The sequence below is a fragment of the Sminthopsis crassicaudata genome, chromosome 5 (genome assembly GCF_048593235.1).
Source record: "Sminthopsis crassicaudata isolate SCR6 chromosome 5, ASM4859323v1, whole genome shotgun sequence".
NCBI lineage: Eukaryota > Metazoa > Chordata > Mammalia > Dasyuromorphia > Dasyuridae > Sminthopsis > Sminthopsis crassicaudata.
The window spans coordinates 293,878,214-293,899,031 of NC_133621.1; the positions used below are offsets into that span (position 1 = coordinate 293,878,214).

Consider the following 20,818-nt stretch of genomic DNA (forward strand, 5'->3'; position numbering starts at 1 on the left):
AGGCGAACACTCGGTGGGGGCTGCCGGGGTGACCTTGGTCAGCCGCCTCCTCTCTGTTTCTGCTTTTCTCAGCTTCAAGAAGACCTTGTGGAGAGGGTGTGAGCTTGTTCCCAAGGAGGATAATTGGTTGCAGCTGCAGAATCTCAGCTGATTAGGCAGTTTATTGATCTTTGATAAAAATATCAAAAACCTAAATCTGCTCACTCAGAATCCCTTTTTGGGTACTTTTTATTTGAAAGGAAACCATGTCCTATGAGAAGCAGTCACCCTTGTAGGAAGAGGGAATGTTTATTTTGAAGGAGAGAAGATGGGGTGGAGAGGCAAACTCACAATTGTGCAGGCAGAGGATCCAAGTTCAAAATCTTCCTCTCATGCGTTGTACATATCTAGCAGTTTGCATATTGTCTTCCCCATTGGAAGTTCCTTGAGAGGGGCAGGTAGATGGTGCAGTGGTTAGAGGACTAGCCCTGAAATCAGGAGGACCTGAATTCAAATCTGATCTCAGACATCCTGGCTGTGTGACCCTGGGCAAGTCACTTAACCCCAATTGCCTCAGCAAAAAAAAAAAAAAAAAAAAAAAAAAAAAAAATGTTCCTTGAGAGAAAGGACTTTCTTTGAATCTTCAGGGCTTAGCATATTGGCTGGCTTATAGTAAACACTAAATAAATGTTTTTAAACTCCTAAATTACCACTTACCTCCCTAGACCTCAGTTTCTTCATCTGGAAAATGAGGGAAGGGGTAAATAGAACCACTGAAGTCCCTAAAAATCTATCACCCTATGAATCTCTCTGAATTTCAGTTGGCTGGATGAGCTCTAAAGAGCTTTTTACTCAATCATTTTCAATCATGTTCAACTCTTCTTGATATCATTTGGGGTTTTCTTGGCAAAGATACTTTGCCATGTCCTTCTCCAGCTCATCTGACAGATGAGGAAACTGAGACAAACAGGGTGAGGTGATTTGTCCAGGGTCACACGGCTAGGAAGTGTCTAAGGCCAGATTTGAACCCAGGAAGATGATTCTTCCTGATTCCAGTTCCAGCATTATGTGCACTATGGTGTTACCTAGCCAACCATCTCTGAAGGCTAAAATCCTGACCCCAGGATCCTCCTTTGGTTTCCTCAATCTGTAAAAAGAGAAGAGAGTAAGTAGGTTAACTTCCAGCTCTAAATCTGTGTTCTCTGATTTATCTGCACTTTAATGAGCCCTGAAACTATCGGAGATAGTGGCCATGGTCCCCATCTCTATAACTGATTAGTTCTGTGACGTTTCTTTAGTCAATTAGTCAATAAGCAGTTATTAAGCACCTACTGTGTGCCAGACATTGGGGGTAGAAAGAAAATAAGAGATCCTCCCTGCCTCCAATGAGGCACAAAGTAGCAGCCCTAAGGTAAATGATGCAGATGTTAATTTTAATAAGAAATCAAAACCCAGAAAAAGCTACATTTGAACCCCAGCCTTCTTGGGGTCTGGGATGGATGTGGAACTAGGGCTGGGTTCAGATCTCAGCTCTGTCACTTAATAACTTCATTGAACCTCAATTTCCCTATCTGTAAAATGAAGGTGTTGGCTTGGATTAGGCCCTTTCAACTCAAAATCTGAGTCTAAGGACCCATAACTGTCTCCCCTATTTTCCTTCTCTGGATCTGTGTTTGATAAGTTGCTCAATGAGGCAAGATTTAATGATTCTGAAGGCCCCTTTCGATCATGTTGTCCTTGGGGGGAGTGTCTAACCCTCTCTCAGGACCTGAGCTTTCTCATCTATGAAATGAGTTAGTCACCAGACTTAGTGATCTTCCGTGTCCTCTCCTGCTCTACATTTAGGATTTGGTACAAGGTGCCAGGCTACAGATGGCAGACTCTGCCAGCTACTTCTCCAGTGACATTCTGATTTCCAGTTAGTGCCAAGCCAAGCCAAGAATAGACACAGACCGAGTAACGCACTACTTTAGCGGCATATCCTCAAAACTCATCCCCAGCCTCTACTTTCCCAAGAAGAGAAGGAAATTTACAGGCAGATTCTGGGTATAGGAAGAAGGTATAGCACAGTGCCTGGCACATAGAAAATGCTCAATAAATAAGGATTGATTGATTAATTTGCTTGCTGATTGACCACAGGGCCAATGGACTTTACTCAACCATAGATACCAATCAAATATTCATTAAGAGCCTACTGTGTGATCAGCTTTTTGCGTGAATTTAGTTGGATTCAATGGATCCTTATTAATCTCTTTCTACTATGTAAAGCACAAAAAGAGGTGTTAGAAGTACAAACCTTCAACAGGCTCTGCGCTCTAGTAGTTTACATTTTGGAATCCACCATTTAAAGAGATTATTATAGAATGTATATATATATACATACATATATATATATATATATATATATACATTCTAACCATTGTTCCCAACTTCCCCTCCCCCGTAGGAAAATTGAACTCTGACCCTCGAACCACTCTGGACTCTGATAGACCACAATGGCCGAACTTTGCACTCTTCTGGCCTTCTTCACACCATGCCGTACACCCTTTCACCTAATCTTCCACCTCTCTTTTTTAGGTCCTTTTCTTCCATTAGAAAGTAAACTCTTTGAAGGCAGGTACTCTCTTTTCTTTATCACTTTTCTATCCCTGGCATTTATCACAGTAAGCTGGGTGGCTTAGTGGATAGAACTCTAGCTCTGGAGCCAGGAAGAGCTGAGTTCAAATTCAGCTTCATGTACTTACTACCTGTGTGAACTGGATAAGTCATATGCCCTTTGCCTTAATCTACTGGAAAAGAAAATGGCAAGTCGCTCCAGTTTTTCTGTCAAGAAAATCCCATGGACAGTACTGGTGTCCTCTGGTCCACAAAGCATCAGACATGAGTGAAAGACAACAAACTCTATTTTTCTTTAATATAATGAATGCTGGAAGCAGAATTTGAATCCAGGTCCTAGAAAACAGATTGGTGGTTTTTTCCCACCTTTTCCTAGGTATCTCCTCTAAGTTTCATAAAGGCAGAGAGACAATGTCTTAGGTTCATCTTCTGCTCCAATTCCATTGCGGGTATCCTCCACAGCACAAGGATTTAATCAATCCATCGACAAACATTTATTTTTCAAATAATAGCTTTTATTTTCAAAATTCATGCAAAAATAATTTTCAGCATTTACCCTTGCAAAATCTTCTGTTCCCAAATTTTTCTCCCTACCTCCCCCCAACCTCTCCCCTAGACTGCAAGCAATCCAATATAGGTTAGTCATGTGCAATCCTTCTAAATGTATTTCCACAATTATCATGTTGCACAAGAAGAATCAAATCAAAAGGGAAAAAAGAGAAAGAAAACAAAAAGCAAACAACAACAAAAAAGTGAAAATACTATGTTGTGATCCACATTCAGTCCCCAGAGTCCTCCTTCTAGATGCAGATGGCTCTCTCCATCACAAGTCTATTGGAATTAGCCTGAATAATTTCATTGTTGAAAAGAACCACATCCTTGATAAACATTTATTAAAAACCTACTGTATGCCAGACATTGTGCTAAGCACCAGGGATACAAAAAGAAGCAAAAGACAGTCCTCATCTTCAAAGAGCTTGAAATCAAACAATGATACTAAAAGCAACAATTTTTAATGTGCAGTGTATTTTCCCTCATAAATATCTGTGTATGAGGATCAGGGCAAAGAGAAAAGGAGGAAGGATAGACAAGAGTGATTAATTCTTGAGAGACAAAAATACAAATTGGAGTTGGGGTCAGGAAGAATTGATTTCAAATATCCTTCCTACTATTGATACTTATTACCACTGTGTGTCTGTATGTGAGTGAAAATGAGAGAGACACACAGAGAGAGACAAACAGACAGAAAGGAGAGAGAGACAGAAGGAGGGAAAGAGAGAGAAGCAGAGACAGAAGGAGAGAGAGGAACAGAAAGAGAGAGACAATGAACAGAGAGAGAAATGGGAGAAGAGAGAGAGAGAGACAGAGGGAAAGAGAGAAAGAGAGAGAGACAAGAGAGAAAAAGAGAGACAGAGACAGTCACTTAAAACCCTTGGGCCTCAGTTTACTCACATGGGGATCTGGCTCCCAGAGAAGTTGTAATTTGCCTTCAGTCACAATGTGGGACTTGAAATCCACATCCTCCCACCTCCAAGCTGGCTTACTTTTACCCAAGGAGCAGATGTGATGACCTGGGAACACACTTCTACCTCTCCTTTCTCCTACTCCTGACATTAATCTTAGTCCCTTAATTCCATCAGTTAGTCATTCAACAAGATCTTCTAAAGTACCTACCACATGCAGACATCCTGCTCTGTGCTCTGAGTAGACAGTTCAGCCATCAAGTCCCTTGTCCTTGTCTCTCCCCAGATCTGGATGCACCCTCAGCATCCGGTGGACAATCCAGTCCTTCCCCTTCACTTCAGAAGGTCAGCTCCTAAGGCTGAATATCCCGGGGCATATTTTTTGGCTGACTTTAAAGCTCTCCGGAGCACCACAAATAGAAAAGCAGCTCCCCTCCCCAGCCTGCTGCCTGTCCCCTTGAGTGTCCTTGTCCTGAAGATTTGGATAAAAACCACAACATGCTGTGGACCAACCTCCATAGAGATGCCGGGCTCTTCCCCTCCAACATCTATTAACTGGGTTCTGACAGCCCAGCAGTAGCCTGTCTCCTCCCGCTCCCCTTCTTCCTCCATGACCAGGATGCATGCACATTGGCACCTTCTGGATAACTTGGAAAGTTAAGAGACTTGGAAAGTCTCTTCCCTTCTATGTTCCTCTATCCTTCCCCAAGCCACTTTGCTTAAAAGCTTTAGAGGGCCAAGTGGCCATGGAAGGGACTGAGATGCCAAGGCATCTTCAATCACAGTTTTTCAGATATATTGCACCCTTTGCCTCCAGAGTGTGAAAAGCACATCGCAAGCACATTCTTGGCTTAAAACCATTCAACCGCCCTGTGTCTTCAGTGACATCTTGACCCACTTTGGAAGGAGGGCTCAGAGTTTGACACCAACAATTCCATTTCATTTAACAGCATTTACGGAGCGGCTATTAGGTGCTTGACTGGGTGTTGGGCCTACAAAGGCAGAACCGAAACTATCTCTTCCTTCGAGAAAAGTGGGAAACTTTATACTTAGGAAGATTACTTTGGTAGGTCTGTGAAGAAAGGAGTAGAGAGAGGAGAGACAGCAAGCAGGAAGATTAATTAGAAGGTTGTTGCAATAATCCATCTGTGAGTTGATGAGAGCTTGAAGTTGGTGAATAACCACATGAGAGGAGAGAATGGGAGGATTCAGATGTTCCCATTTCTTGATAGAATCAACAAATTTTGATCAGTAAATGGATCAAAGAAGGTAGAGTGTAAGGAGATTGGAGATCTAGGGATGATTCTTGGGGAAAAAATTCTTTTTTTTTTCCTTTTAAAGCTTTTTTTTTAATTTTTCAAAACAAATGCATGGATAATTTGACAATATAGACCCTTGCATAGCCTTGTGTTTCACATTTTCTCTTCCTTTCCTTCCTAGGTGGCAGACAATTTGATATATGTTAAACGTTAAAATATATGTTAAATCCAATATGTATCACCATATTTATACAATTATCTTGTTGCACAAGGAAAATTAGATTAAAAAAAAGAAAAAAGAAAGTAAATGAGTAAGAAAACAAAATGCAAGTAAACAACAAAAAAGAGTGAGAATGCTATGTTGTGATCCACCTTCAGTTCCCACAGTCCTCTCTCAGGATGAAAATGGCTCTTTTCATCACAAGATCATTGGAACTGGCATCAGTCATCTTATTGGTGGAAAGAGTCACATTCATCAGAATTTATCATCTTATAATCTTGTTGTTGCCATGTACAATGATTTCCTGGTTCTGCTCATTTCATTTAGTCCATGTAAGTCTCTCCAGGGTTCTCTGAAATCATCCTGGTGGTCTAATATTCCGTAACATTCACTTATTATTATTCACATAACCCTCACTTTTTCAACCATTCCCCAATGATGGACATCCATTCAGTTTCCAGTTTCTGGTCACTATTAATGTCCCAGTTTTCCAGGGGAATAAATTTGAAATAGTAAGCCCTAGAACCCATGTGCTCTTTGAAATTCTATTCTACTGGCAGATAGGGACATACCACCTCTCCCCTCAAGATTCCAAGGGTAGCTCTGGGAGATTGGGAGACTGATTTCCTGATATTATTGCCCATAAGCTTCCAACCATTTTATCTTCCCAAATATTCTTTAACTGCTTAGCAACTCCCCAATATCAGATATCTATTTGATCTCTTCTCAATATCAATTTGACCAGTTAAGATCAATTCAGTTTTTTTAATATTTCCCCTACTTAATAGTATTTTATTTTTCCAAGTATATGAAAAGATAGTTTTTATCATTCACTTTTATAAGATTTTGAATTCCAAATTTTTCTCCCTCTCCTACCCCAAATAGCAAGCCATCTGATAAAGGCTATACAGGTGCAATCATATTAATCATATCTCCACACTAGTCATGTTGTGAAAGAAGAATCAGAACAAGAGGGGAAAACCACAAGAAAAAAAATAGAAATAATGTCCTTCAATCTGCATTCAGTTCTATAGTTCTTTTTCTGGATGTGGATAGCCATCTTTCATCATGAGTCTTTTTTATTTAGTTTGGATCATTTCATTGCTAAAAAAAAAAAAAAAAAAAGAACTAACTCTATCATAGTTGATTATCACACAATGTTGCTGTTACTGTATACAATGTTTTCTAGTTCTGCTTACTTGTCCAGTATCAGTCAGTGCATGTAAGTCTTTCCAGTTTTTTCTGAAATCTGCCTCTTCACCATTTCTTATAGCATAATGATATTCCATTACATTCTATCAATTAGTTTTTACAAAGGGATATTTATTGAGAAAGCACAGCAAGGACAAAAATATGAAAACATGGGGCAGCTAGGTGGTGCAGTGGATAGAGCACCAGTCCTGAGGAAAGAAAGAAAGAAAGAAAGAAAGAAAGAAAGAAAGAAAGAAAGAAAGAAAGAAAGAAAGAAAGAAAGAAAGAAAGAAAGAAAGAAAGAAAGAAAGAAAGAAAGAAAGAAAGAAAGAAAGAAAGAAAGAAAGAAAGAAGGAAGGAAGGAAGGAAGGAAGGAAGGAAGGAAGGAAGGAAGGAAGGAAGGAAGGAAGGAAGGAAGGAAGGAAGGAAGGAAGGAAGGAAGGAAGGAAGGAAGGAAGGAAGGAAGGAAGGAAAAAAAATCCTCCCTGGAAAGAATACTTAGAAGAGAAGCAGAAACAGAGGAAGCTCCATGGATTCACAGCCATGTGACAGTCAGTGGGGAGAGAAAGCTTCTGACTGCTACCATCACTACCGCTACTTCTCCCCCATCTCAAAGGCATAAAGTATTTCTTCTTCACCAGAAAAAGAGTTTTTATCTGTTCAAATTTTTGAATGCACATTCAATTTTATTTCAGATGTCAATTTAAAGGTTTTTTACTTGTCATCATAATTATGCTGACTGAAACAGAGAATATCTGGACATACTCCAAGCTAGGGAGAAAAGGGGCTTCTCTATCATTCCTCTCTAACATTTCTGGAAGCAGCTCATTGAGACTCCATGTAAATATTGCAGCAAAGGGAGAACAATGTCCATGCACTAAGAGCTGGGCTCTCAATGATCAGTCCCCTCACTCAATTATTTCTCTCTGTCCTGTGCTCCAAGTTCAAATTTTGCTATTGTCAGCAAATCAGCTATGGTACTTCTTACACTCACTGTTCTTATTCCCAATCCTACAGAGTTCTCTGGGGTTCCAGGGAGATATGAATATTGTTTCACTTACTTCCCAAGTGACATAGTGAGAAAAAGTACAAAACAGTCAATGTAGCAAAAGTCCTCTCTATGCAAAGCTCAATCACCATTACCCCCCAATACAGAGTCCCTGGTGATAAAAGGGTTAAATTTTCCATTGTTCTTGGTCTAGGTACAAGGTGGCTGATGAAAAGATGGAAGGGAAGTGATGATAGCTGAACTCATGGGAGCTCATAAAATCAGAGTTCTAAGTGGGGGAGAGTCAGAGAGATGAAAAGAACATTTAATGGCTAGGAGGCAATTGGGGCACACATGCCCACAGCTGCTGGTTATTCTCTAGCTCTGTCTAGTTCAGGGAAACATCGAGCCTTCATACTGGTGTAAGAGGCCTTTAGGTGGAAACCAACCCCTGGGAAGGGTGAGAAGGAACATTCTGGACAGAGGTAGCATTGTCTAGAGTGAGTCAGTGGTGCAGGAGGAGGGAGGTGTAGGAGAAGAGAAGGTGAGAGAATGTCTGGGGAGCTTGAAGACCAAACACCTGTGTGGGAGAATCTGAATGGACAAGAGGGGCTTGGTTCCTGGGTAAGTGGGTAAGACCGTGTGAAAAACAGCAGGCACTGAGTGTAGCGTATGAGAATCAGGGCTGTGCGGGAGGGAGTATAATTCAGGGGAGAGGGCAAAGAATGGGGAGGACCCAGGTTCAAAATCCTCTTCTGCCACATGACAGTGGTGACAATGATGATGGTGGTGGTGAAAATGAGGAAGTTGGACTGGATGAAAATCTGTGATCCCAGATCTGTTTCCTCTTCTATAAAATGAAGAGTTTGGATCATTTGACCTCAAGTGCCTTCCATTCCTAGTGATCCTAAGACACTGCATTTGGGGTGTGTTTTTTTCCCTTCTATAAGATGAAGGGTTTGAATTAAGTCATCTCAAAAGGTCTCTTGCAGCTCTAAGCCAATCTTCCTATGAAAGCTGAAAAACTCAGCATGCAGGAAGGCTGAGAGACTCAGTGCATATGGCAGCTGGGACCAGCTACCATAATGAATACAAGGAATATTCGGTATGAGAGGAAAATGGCGGCTGGGTTGAGTTGTATTTAGATCCCAATTTTTTCCTGGATTTGGCTCTTCTAATATATGGGAGCCCTGGGGAATGATCAGCAGTTAGCTTTGGTCCTATTCCACTGCTGAATAGGCATTTTTTTTTTGTAGTTCCTGCTAGAGAAAATAGATTCTACCTGGAAGAGAAGTAGTACAGCACAAATCAACCTAGGGCTTAAATGGGATTGTGACCCCTCTGGCTAGAAGTCCTGCAAAGCCCAGGGCTCCACGCTGAATGCTCCATCTAAAATCAACAATCAGTCCTGGAAGGCTTCTTGGAGTAGATGTACCAGTAGCAAACTTCTCAGAGAAGGGAAAGCTATGGATTTTATGCATAAGAGGGAGGCGCAAGGGAAGTTAAGGTAACCTGAAGACAGATGGGAAGTCGTATGAAGAAGGTTAGTGAGAAAAATGGGCCAGGTATGATGGAAGTGACAAACCATTCCAGTGTCTTTGCCAAGAAATCCCTACTGGGGTCATGAAGAGTTAGTAAACCAGTGAGGGTTTGGGGGACATGAAGTATGGTGGAATAAAGTTGTACCCTTAGTCCCTTATCTTAGCACCTGGGATATTTTCAGCCTACTTTAATCATCTTCCTTCTGTCACTTATCCCTGCCTTCCCCTCATTGTCATGGAAAGAGTTTGGCACCAGAAAGCCTTGAAGTCAAATGCCAACACCACCATTTCATAGGTCACTGGACCTAGGTTTCCTCCTCGATCAAAGTAGTTAGACTATGTGATTTCTAAGGCGCTCAGTTTCCTTAATAGACATAAATGAGAAGATTGTTATTTGGTTGTATCCAACCATTTGTAGCCCCATTTCGGGGTTTCTTGACAAAGATACTAAGTAGTTGGCCATTTTCTTTTCCTACTCATTTTATAGATGGGGAAACTGAGGCAACAGAGATAAGTGATTTGCCCAGGATCCCACAGCTATTAGGTACCGAAAGTCAAATGTGACTTGCTTTATGCTCTATCCACTGTGACACATAGCTGCCTTTTGCAGACTTTAAAGCGCTCTATAAAGATGAGGTTATGATATCATCATTATCTTCTTCTAGCAAGATTACAGCCAGTCTCTCATTCTTAAGGCAGCTAGGTGGTATGAAAGATAAAGGATTGTACCTGGAAACAGGAAGACCTGAGTTCAAATGTTGCCTCGGACAATTACTAGCTTTGTGACTGTGGATCAAGTTTCTTAATCTCTGCCTCCTATAAATTAGAGATAAGAGCAATTGCTTCCCAGAATTTTTCTGGGAATAAAATGAGATGATATTTGTAAAGAGATTTGCAAATCTTAAAGCATGATGCTAGGGGTCTTGGAGAGAAAACAGACGAAATGCTGATTGTCTTCTGAAAGTCATGAATTCTTGGGTCTAATTTGTCCAACTGATCAACTCCAGGGGCCTGTGAAAGTGAAGCTAAGGCATACAATGAACAGGCAGGTGAGCTATTCCTTCCACCAAGTTCCCACCCCTATCATGGTCTGCCACCGTCAGCTGAACATGCTTGGACCATGAGCACTTTGAGATCATGTTTTCCTCCTGATTTTTAATTCTCTTTCCTCCTCAAAGACTTATAAATCTTGCCCAGGGATCTGCTGCCAAGAGCATCTTGTCAGCTTTTGCATCGGTCAGCTTGTGTTTGGCCCCATTCTCAAGAATTCACAGGAGCGAGGATGGGCAAAAGCTGCTAGGTGCTCTGGCCCTTGGAAAGTGCCAGACATCACACATTTCCTTGGCCTTGTTATAAGAGACCAGTTAAAGGGGGGCTAGAAGGGGAAGCTATTGGGATTTTCCCCCTTTCCTGATATTTTTGGCAAAATCTAAGTAGTTTTGTTTTTTTTTAAGTAAGAGGGAAAATAAGAAGGCTGAAAAGGAAGTTTCATCACATAGGACACAGTGAGATGCCCAGGAGGAAAACGTCTGCTGCTGAAGTGCCACAGAAACCACTCACTCCTTTAGTATGTTTGCAGAGGGATCCTGGAGACCATGGGATCATGACTGCAGACCTAGAGAAGATTTTAAGAGTCAATTCTAATGATCTTGTAAGAAAAATGAGGTCCTAAGATCAAGGAACCTGAGCTGAACGGGACCTTGGAGTCCATAAGTCTTGCTTCTTTGAACATCTCTCATAGTTAGCATAGTGTCTGACACATAGGAGGAGGAGTTAAATGTTTATTGACTGACTGAATGATAGAATCCAACCCCCCTCCAAACCAGGGTCCAGAGAGAATATATATTGAAAATCAGAAGGCCTGAGATCATAGACTGAATGCTTAAAGTGATCTCAGAAGCCCATGTAGTCAAAGCCACTCATTTTACAAAGGAGGAAACCAAGGTCCAGAGGTCATGGGATCCTGGACCTAATGGTGGAAGGACCTCATCTAGTCCCACCTTCTCATCTGACAGATTAGAAAATGGGGGGCTAAGGAAAAGAAGTGAGAAGTCAGGGGAGGGAGGAAAAAGCCCTGAATACATTTCCAAGCTGAATATCATTAATTAGGTCTACAAAAATAGAGGATGAAAGACTAGTCGAGATGCCTAGAAAGTAGACAAAAATCCCCCGAAAACTATTTTTAAAAATCCAAAAATTAGCTATTAAGCCCATGACCTCAAATGTCAGTCAACCCGTCAGCACGCACTTATTAAGTGTTTCCAATATGCCGGGTGTTGTCCAAAGTGAGCAATATGCAGGAAATGTCCAAAAATTGATCCCTACCCTGAAGGAGCTCATGTTCTATTGGAAGAGACAAGAACAATTCTACAAACTAGATAGACAAATGAGGGGAGGAAGGGAAGAAGAGAGAGGGAGAGAGATAGACAGACAGACAGAGAGACAGAGGAGAGAGGGAGATGGATAGATAGAAGAGAGAGGTGAATAGACATAGATAGATAAATGATAAGAGAGAGGGATAGACAGACACAGAAGAGAGGAAGAGACAAACAGAAGAGAAAGAGGAATAGACAGAGAAGAGATAGATAGATAGATAAGAGAGAGGGATAGATAGACACAGAAAAGAGGAATAGACAAACAGACAGAAGAGAAAGAGGAATAGATGGAAGAGACAGACAGATAGATAGAAGAGAAAGGGATAGACAGACAGACAGAGAAGAGAGAGGGATAGACAGACAGAGAAGAAACAGATAGATAAATGAGAAGGAAATAGAGAGGGGAGAGAGAGATGGATAAATAGATAGACAGATAGACACATAGAAGAGAGATAGGAGAGTTGGATAGATATATAGCTAGATAGGTAGATGGATGGATGGATGGACAGACAAAGACAGATTGTCAATCTATCTGACAGACAGGAAAGACAGAGACAGAAAGAAAGTGTAAATTAAAATTCTCAGAAAATGTTGTGTGTAAACAAATATAAAACATGAATAATAAGCAAGGTCAACTCAAGATTCTACTGCAAGAAAGCACTCTGATCTCTGAGTATCACTGAGACTTAGTAAAATGGAACCTATTACTAGAATGTGGCTCTTGAAATATTGTAAAGGAATAAAATAGTTAAAGGGGGCAAGAAGAGGAGAATATAGAATGATAATATAAACCAAGATTTACTCATGTGGAAATGCAAGAACCAAAAGAGGGAGCATGAGCAAGGGCATTTGGGTGAAAATCAATAAAAGAAGAAATAAAGCCATTTTATTATCAAGGTCTACCACAGACCACCTGGACAGAAAGAGAAAATAGATGAGATATCTGGGAAACAGAGAGCACGCCTGGAATGGAGGTAGTTTAGTGATGAGAATTTTGTTATCTAGACATTTACTAGATGTCTCTCTTCTTTTTCTTCTCTGCCCTTTCCCTTTCCTTCTTTTTCTTCAAAAGAAGAGATGCTATGAGCTGCCATTTCTCTCACCTGGTATAAGGTAAAGAATTCCGGATTTCAAATCAAAAGAGCCGTGGGTTTCAAATACAGCTCTGTAATTCTGTGACCTTGGAGTAGTCACTTAATACCTCCTTGGATCTCAGTTTCTTTATCTATAAAAAGAAGGGCAGGACCAGGTAACCTCCAAGGTCTCTTTTTATCTCCAAATTGGTGATTCTGTGAACTTTGCCATCAAGGCTAATTTTCTTTCAGTGCTATTATCAGTCCCTACTAGAGATGATACTCCTTCTGTAGTGTCAAGTTTCCTCTAGGGTGACATTCTTCACTAATGGGACATACACACTAGCACCATTGTGTTCTTTCCCTTAGATTTCATTTCTCCTATTGGACTACAAGGAGCCCATTTCTACCATCAGAGTACATCTCTAAGTCTTTGCTGTTCATACTCTCATCTTTTAAGACATTATTCTCCTCACTTTAAGACATTATAGCTGATAAAGAGCTCACAAAGAGAAAAAGGCAGAGATGGAGAGATAGAGAAAGATGAATTGGAGATACAATAAAGAGATATGGAGATACAGAGATTGATCAGAGAGAGAGAGACAGAGAGAGAGAGAGAGAGAGAAGAGGAGAGAGAGAGAGAGAGAGAGAGAGAGAGAGAGAGAGAGAGAAAGAGAGAGAGAGAGAAAAGAGAGAGAGAGAGAGAGAGAGAGAGAGAGAGAGAGAGAGAGAGAGAGAGAGAGAGGGAGGGAGGGAGGGAGGAGAGAGGAGAGAGGAGAGAGGAGAGAGGAGAGAGGAGAGAGAGAGAGAGAGAGAGAGAGAGAGAGAGAGAGAGAGAGAGAGAGAGAGAGAGAGAGAGAGAGAGAGAGAGAGAGAGATAAGAAGGGACAGACAAAGAGATGGAAGAAAGGGAGAGAGAAATTCAGATAGAGAAGAGACAGAAAGAAGGCAGGAAAGTCAAAAGGAGGGAGGGAGGGGAGGAAGGGAAGGAGGGCGGGGAGAGAGAGAAAGAGGGGTGAAGGGAAGAAGGAAGGGAGAGAGAAGGAAAAAGGGAGAGGGAGGGAGGGAGAGAAACAAAGTCAGAGACAGAGAAAGGCAGAGAGAGACAAAAAAACAGAGGGATAGAAACAGGAAAGAGGGAGAGACAGAGAGATGGAAGGGAGGAAGAGAGAGAGTCAGATAAAGACAGAGAAGGCAGGAAAGACTAAAGGAGGGAGGGAGAGGGAAGAGGGAGGAAGGGAGAGAAAGATAGACAGCGTCAGACAGAGAGAGAATTTGTTTACACCTGTGATTTCCATTGATGTAGGAAACAGAAAATGAAGAAACCGTCCACTAATTATTGTCCTGGGCTTGTAATTGGTGAGCCCACCTGGCTACTTCCCAACAATCTTTATGCTATATCAAAATACCAGTCCCCCACCCCCATCAGACCCTTCACCCAGCTTTACTCCCTCTTAGAACTCTCAACACCACCATTCAATACCACATAGTATGGCCATGTCTGTCTAGTCCTGTGGCTTCATTCATTATTCCTGTGACTTGCCTATCCTAAAAATTCCTCCCTCCTACTGTCCCTTTATATGTTTTGTCTGAATTAAAATGTAAGCTTCTTGAAGGCAGGAATTCTTTGTATTTTTGTCCCCCTCAACTTGTCAAACACCATTTCCTTCCTTTTTCTTTCCTTCTTTTCTTCCTTTTTTTCTATCTTAGTTTCTTTTTTCCCCTCCATTCCTTCCTTTCTTGTTTCTTTCTTTCAATAATCCTTTTATTCATTTATTGTTCTACCAGTTTCATAAAACCAGTGAAAATGTCTATCTTTATTAATCTCTAAATGAACTGTATTTTCCTCCCAAAACCTCCCCAAGCCATGCCCAGTGAAAACTATAGAATCAGTCCCCTCTGGCTGATGGGTTAAATTTCAGCAGCAGACAGAAGTTAAGTAGTTTGGGAAGGAGACTCTTTTATTTTGAGTATCAGGGGACCTATTAGTGTTCAGCAGTGATAAAGCATTTGGACTTTATAGGAGAGGCAGTGTGGGGGACAGGATAATGCCTGGGGACCAAGGTCAGAGTCTACCTTTGCTCCTGGCTAAATGTTTCAACGCAGAATTGTGGAGTCTTGTATACTCTCCTCTGTTCTGTACATCCCAAGCTCCAGCTCCCTGGCCGTCTCGCAGGATGTTTCATCAGTGTGTTAGGGTTAGCTCCTGTATGTTTGCCATGTATGTCCCCAACTGCAGCAGGCCCTCATCTCCACCTCTTAGATTTCTTCACTTCCTTCAAGACCTCAAATCTCACCTTCTGTAGGTTTTTCCCCCTCACTCCATCCCAGGATCTTCCTTCTACTTACTCTGCCTGTAACTCACATGCACAGTTATTTAAATGGGGCATCATTTAAAATGAGAACTTGAAGCTAGGATTCTTTGTGTGCTCACTGTTTAGTATATAGCAAGTGTCTAACAAATTCACTGACTTTTTTGAACCTTGATTTCCTCATCTGTAAAAAAATTAAAAAATAAAAAAGAGGGGTCACACAGCAACAGCAATATTATACCACCATCAATTCTGATGGGCTTGACTCTTTCCAATTATGAGATGATTGAGGACAGTTACAATAATTCTGTGATGATGAGAACCATCTACATCCAGAGAGAGGACTGTGGGAACTGAGTGCAGATCACAAGATAGCATTTTCATTCATTTTTGTTGTTGTTTGCTTGCATTTTGTTTTTTTACTCATTTTCTTTCCTTTTTGATCTGATTTGTTTTGCAGCAAGATAATTGTATAAATGTTTACATATATTGTATTTAACATATATAACATATATTGGATCATTTGCCATCTAGGAGAGGGGATGAGGGGAAGAGGAGAAAATGTGGAATACAAAGTTTTGTTGAAAGTTCAACGTTTCAAAAAATTATCCGTGCATATATTTTGTAAATAAAAAGCTTTCAAAAAAAGAAAACATAATGGTAGTAGAGTTCTGCTAATAGGAAGAAAAGAAATTGGCAAGTAATATAAGCATACTCCTCTGTAGGCTGCGTCTGAGTGTTTACTAATATTTCCGATTGTTCATTCATTCAATAAAAATGTATTAAGTAAAAAAATAAAAAGTGACAGACACTGAGAAAAAAGACTAAACAAGAGCACACTCGGTGGTACGTGACGAGTGCAGAGCACCAGAAATCCTGCATTTTTACACATCCCAAATTCTTTTTTCAGAGCCTTTATCATCACAATCATACATAATTTATCCATGATTTTAAAAGTATGGCACCCAGATGTAAAGAACATATCCCATTGATGCTGTCTAATTGACTGCAGTGCACAATTAATCCTGTGAATAGTTGGGAAATACCAGATGTGCATTTCTTTGAGACTAGATGAGAATTGAGGATTTGCTGTTGTTATAGAGAGCACCCAGTCCCAAGGCACACTGAAGCGATCCTGTAAGGCATTCTAGTGCCACCATCCCCTGACCTACTGACTGCCTAAAATTCTATGACCTCTGTCATATGCCCCGAGCAAAATAACTAAGGATTCAAAAAGTGCTCTTGGGGTTGCATGTTTCTAAGACAAACCATACAAGGAAGCCAAGACACAATCATAAAGAAAAAGTGCTCAGGAGCTAACCACACTATGCCGGGAAACAGTATTGTCTGGCTCTCTAGCTCTCTGTCCTTCCACCTCACATAGAAATAAGATGAAATAACCAAACATCACGCCAGAAATCTGGGCTCTCCCCACAGACATCATCCAAATGGGAGAGAGGCTGGTACCCTCCTTGGGGATATTAGCAGCTGCTGCTGCTGGCAGGTCCTACAAATGCACTGTCTTGCTTCTGTGGTTTTTGTAAAACCCAGGATTTGCATGCACGATGCAGAGGGAAAACAGGACTGCTTTTTTGTTCATTTGTTTGTAAAAAGCCACAGCCTAACAATATATACTGTCAGACTTGATTGATGTGTTGTATAACCTGCTTACTTTGGATAAACTTCTTTTTCCCTCTCCTTTTTTATCCTTTAAGAAATGGCTCTCTGGGTGACAGAGGGGCTGTATTAGGAAATGAAATGATGGGACAAATATGGAAATATGTTTAGAAGGATTGTACATGGTTAACTTACACTGGGTTGCTTGCTGTCTTGGAGAGGAGGAAGGGAAGAGGGATGGGAGGGAGGAAGACAAAATCCTTACACAAAATCTTGCAGAAATGAATGCTGAAAAACTATCTTTACATGTATTTGGAAAAACAAAATATTATTGAGAAATAATGAAAATTAAATTATACAAAACAAAAAGATCATTAAAATAGTTTTTAAAATTAAAATGTTAAATAAAAAAATTAAATTCAAAACAACCTAAAACACAATGCTTTGTCTAAGGTATCTAGGCTTGAGTAGGAGATGTCACATTCGCTTTGATGGCAGTGCCCTCTTCTCTCATCCCTGGCTGTTCCCTAACCTCCTCTTCAGGAAGAGAGCCCTTTCTTTCATCCTGCAATGAGAAGAAGAGAGCCAGTTTTGTCAAAAGTCATGTAAGATCTGGCTCTGGTTGGAGCCAGAAATAGAACTCAGGACTCCCGATTTCTAGGCCTCCATTCAGGATTGCTCCTGGCGGCTTTCCAGCAGGAACCTAGATCAATATTAAATGCTCCCATCTGGGACAGGCGGGAGTCTAGCTGGCACTGGTATATAATGCAGTCCCTGAACAGGCAAGAATCTTAAACTTTAAAAAAAATGAACATCCACAAAGGAGAGATGGAGAGATACCCATATTTGTGCTGTCAGAAGATACAAGTACCTAGAGTTAGGATGTGACTGAGGCAGCTGTGGCCCTAGTGATGGCACTGTGAACTTGGAAGCAGGAAATCCCAAGCTGTCTCATCCTTAAGCTATGCGACTTTGGATAAATAGCTTCAGCTCTGACCTTATGTTTCCTCGTTTATAAAATAGGGAAAATAATAGCTCCTCACCAATGGGGTAGGAGGAACAAATAAGGAGGATCAAATAAGATAAGTTATGTAAAGTGGTTTGTAAACCTTTCATGTGACTTCACTTAACTATTGATTGATTGATTAATATAAGTAAAGTGATTTGTAAACTTTAGAGAGCTATATAAAAGTTCTATACATAATTTATGTACACACATATTAATATTTATTATATGTTATACATTTAATATTTAATTTTTAATATGGAAAGGTAGCATTGTATTCCTTAAAGCCCAACACTATAGCTATGTGGCTTCCAGAGTGGTAGTTGGTTATTGGTCCAGATATTATTTCCATTTTGTAGAGTAGGCAACTGAAGCACAGAGAAATTATGTACATTCTCCAGGATCATTCATTTAACAAGTAGAAGAAAAAATACAAGATTTGAACTCAGATCTTCTTACTCCAATTTTTGTGGTCTTTCCATTGTGCTAAATTGCATAGACTTTATTAGTGAATTTAGGGCTTCTCTAAGCTGATCAACTTCAGTTATGGAGCTATAAAGGCCTTAGGAATTGTTTAATCCAACGCTCATTTTATGGATGGGGAAACTGAGACACAAACTGGAAAGGGACTAGTCTGTGCTCATACAGGTCATACAGGATAAAGAAAAGAGCCTTGAAAGAGCCTAGCAGAGTTTCCTGTATTAATAGCCCATCTCCCACTTTCTTAAGGGCGGATGACTGTTTCTGTGCCTCTCGTAAACTGGATGCTGTGGCCACTGAAGCAAAATTCAAGCAGGACCTGGGCTTCCGGATGCTGAACTGTGGAAGGACGGACCTTGTGAAGCAGGCCGCATCTCTGCTGGGACCTGATGGAATCAATACAATGAGTGAGCAGGTACAGTGGTGTCTGATCATGGAAGCGTGGGTTTCTGCCTGGTGCAGAACACACATACATATATGTATATAACACATATATATACATGTATGTACATGAGCAGAATGATAATGACTTCCACTTAAGTCTCTCCTTTACTTCCCTAGTAAGTCTTATGACAGCCAGAGGAGGTCAGTTTTTTGTTTTGGTTTTTTTTTTTGGTGGATTTGTTTGTTGAATTTTTTTTTGTCCCAGACTTGCTATTTCATTAGCACAAGAGGGCCTTTTCTGCCCTAACACATCTCAGAGAGCTGCCTAGGACACTGAGAAACTAAGGGACACAGCTAGCATGTGTACCTAAGTCTTTCTAACTCTAAGATGAGCGTGTCCTCTCATGTGGCACGATAAAAATACTTCTATTCTCACTTTATAGTTTTTTTAAATAATTATAAAATTTTTTGACAGTACATATGCATGAGTAATTTTTTATAACATTATCCCTTGTATTATATAAATTTTCCCCTCCCTCCCTCTACTCCCTCCCCTAGATGACAGGCAATCCTATATATTTTACATGTGTTACAGTATAACCTAGATACAATATATGTGTGTAAATCCAATTTTCTTGTTGCACGTTAAGTATTAGATTCCGAAAGTATAAGTAACCTGGGTAGATAGAGAGTAATGCTAACAATTTACATTCACTTCCCAGTGTTCCTTCTCGGGTGTAGTTGTTTTTGTCCATTATTGATCAACTGGAAGTGAGTTGGATCTTCTTTATGTTGAAGATTTCCACTTCCATCAGAATATATCTTCATACAGTATTGTTGTTGAAGTGTATAGTGATCTTCTGGTTCTGTTCATTTCACTCAGCATCAGTTGATGTAAGTCTCTCCAAGCCTCTCTGTATTCCTCCTGCTGGTCATTTCTTACCGAGCAATAATATTCGATAACCTTCATATACCACAATTTACCCAACCATTCTCCAACTGATGGACATCCATTCATCTTCCAGTTTCTAGCTACAACAAAAAGGGCTGCCACAAACATTTTGGCACATACAGGTCCCTTTCCCCTCTTTAGTATTTCTTTGGGATATAAGCCCAGTAGTAGCACTGCTGGATCAAAGGGTATGCACAGTTTGATAACTTTTGGAGCATAATTCCAGATTGCTCTCCAGAATGGTTGGATTCTTTCACAACTCCACCAACAATGTATTAGTGTCCCAGTTTTCCCACATCCCCTCCAATATTCATCATTATTTGTTCCTGTCATCTTAGCCAATCTGACAGGTATGTAGTGGTATCTCAGAGTTGTGTTAATTTGCATTTCTCTGATCAGTAGTGATTTGGAACACTCTTTCATATGAGTGGATATAATTTCAATTTCATCATCTGAGAATTGTCTGTTCATATCCTTTGACCATTTATCAATTGGAGAATGGTTTGATTTCTTATAAATTAGGGTCAGTTCTCTATATATTTTGGAAATTAGACCTTTATCAGAACATCCTCACTTTATAGTTAAGGAAAGTGTTAGGAAGTGAATCCAATGCCTGGCTCCAAGCCAAGATTAAGACTAGGAATTGAACCTGGAACTTCATTGGTACATGAAGAAAGTCCCTTTATTTATAAGTTGGTTCAATGCAATCCAGGATTAGAAAGAGACTTATAATTAAGGGACTTCCACAGGATCCCATCCAATCCATTTCAGAGGTGAGATTTGAATTCAAGTCTTCCCAACATCAAAGCTGACTTTCTGTATCTTATTATCTTGGAGAGTTGTCTGGGATCTTGAAAGGTTATATTACTTTTTCCAGGATCACACAACTTGTATGTTTCAGAGGTGGGATTTGAATCCAGGTCTTCCTGATTCTGAGCCAGCTCACCATCTACTGTGCACACCATTTATGCTTAATAAATGTTTGTTCATTGACTGGTTTATCTGATTCCCTTTAATTGATTAGAGATGCACCTTTCCTTTCAGAAGCATAAAATGTCAAATCAGAAAGGTCCTGCATCATGCCTATGATAGAAAGTCATTACCCCATTGGAATATATATTTTTTTGTTGGACAGAAGTGATGCAGAGGGTTGGACTCTTCCACTAGCGTGTTCACCTTAGGCTGCTAGAATGTTTCAGCCATTAACTATGACTTCACAAGTAATAGTAGACCTGGGAACAAGGCTATGAGGTATCAGTGATTAATTATGACATTACCAAGGAGAGTGGAGAGCTCAGGACACTGCCTAACATTCCCATCATTGGAGGGTTGATGGTACCTATCATTATATCCACCATATTA

The 20,818-nt window shown here is 40.4% G+C and overlaps 1 protein-coding gene across 1 annotated transcript in view; it reads left to right on the forward strand.

Moving 5' to 3' along the window:
• Nucleotides 1-20,818, forward strand: part of ABTB3 (ankyrin repeat and BTB domain containing 3) — a 333,872-nt gene that overhangs the window by 271,907 nt on the left and 41,147 nt on the right. Inside the window, exon 6 of the mRNA XM_074271499.1 lies at nt 18,370-18,535. Within this exon, the coding sequence (XP_074127600.1) occupies nt 18,370-18,535 (166 nt within the window). The remainder of the gene's footprint in view (nt 1-18,369; nt 18,536-20,818) is intronic.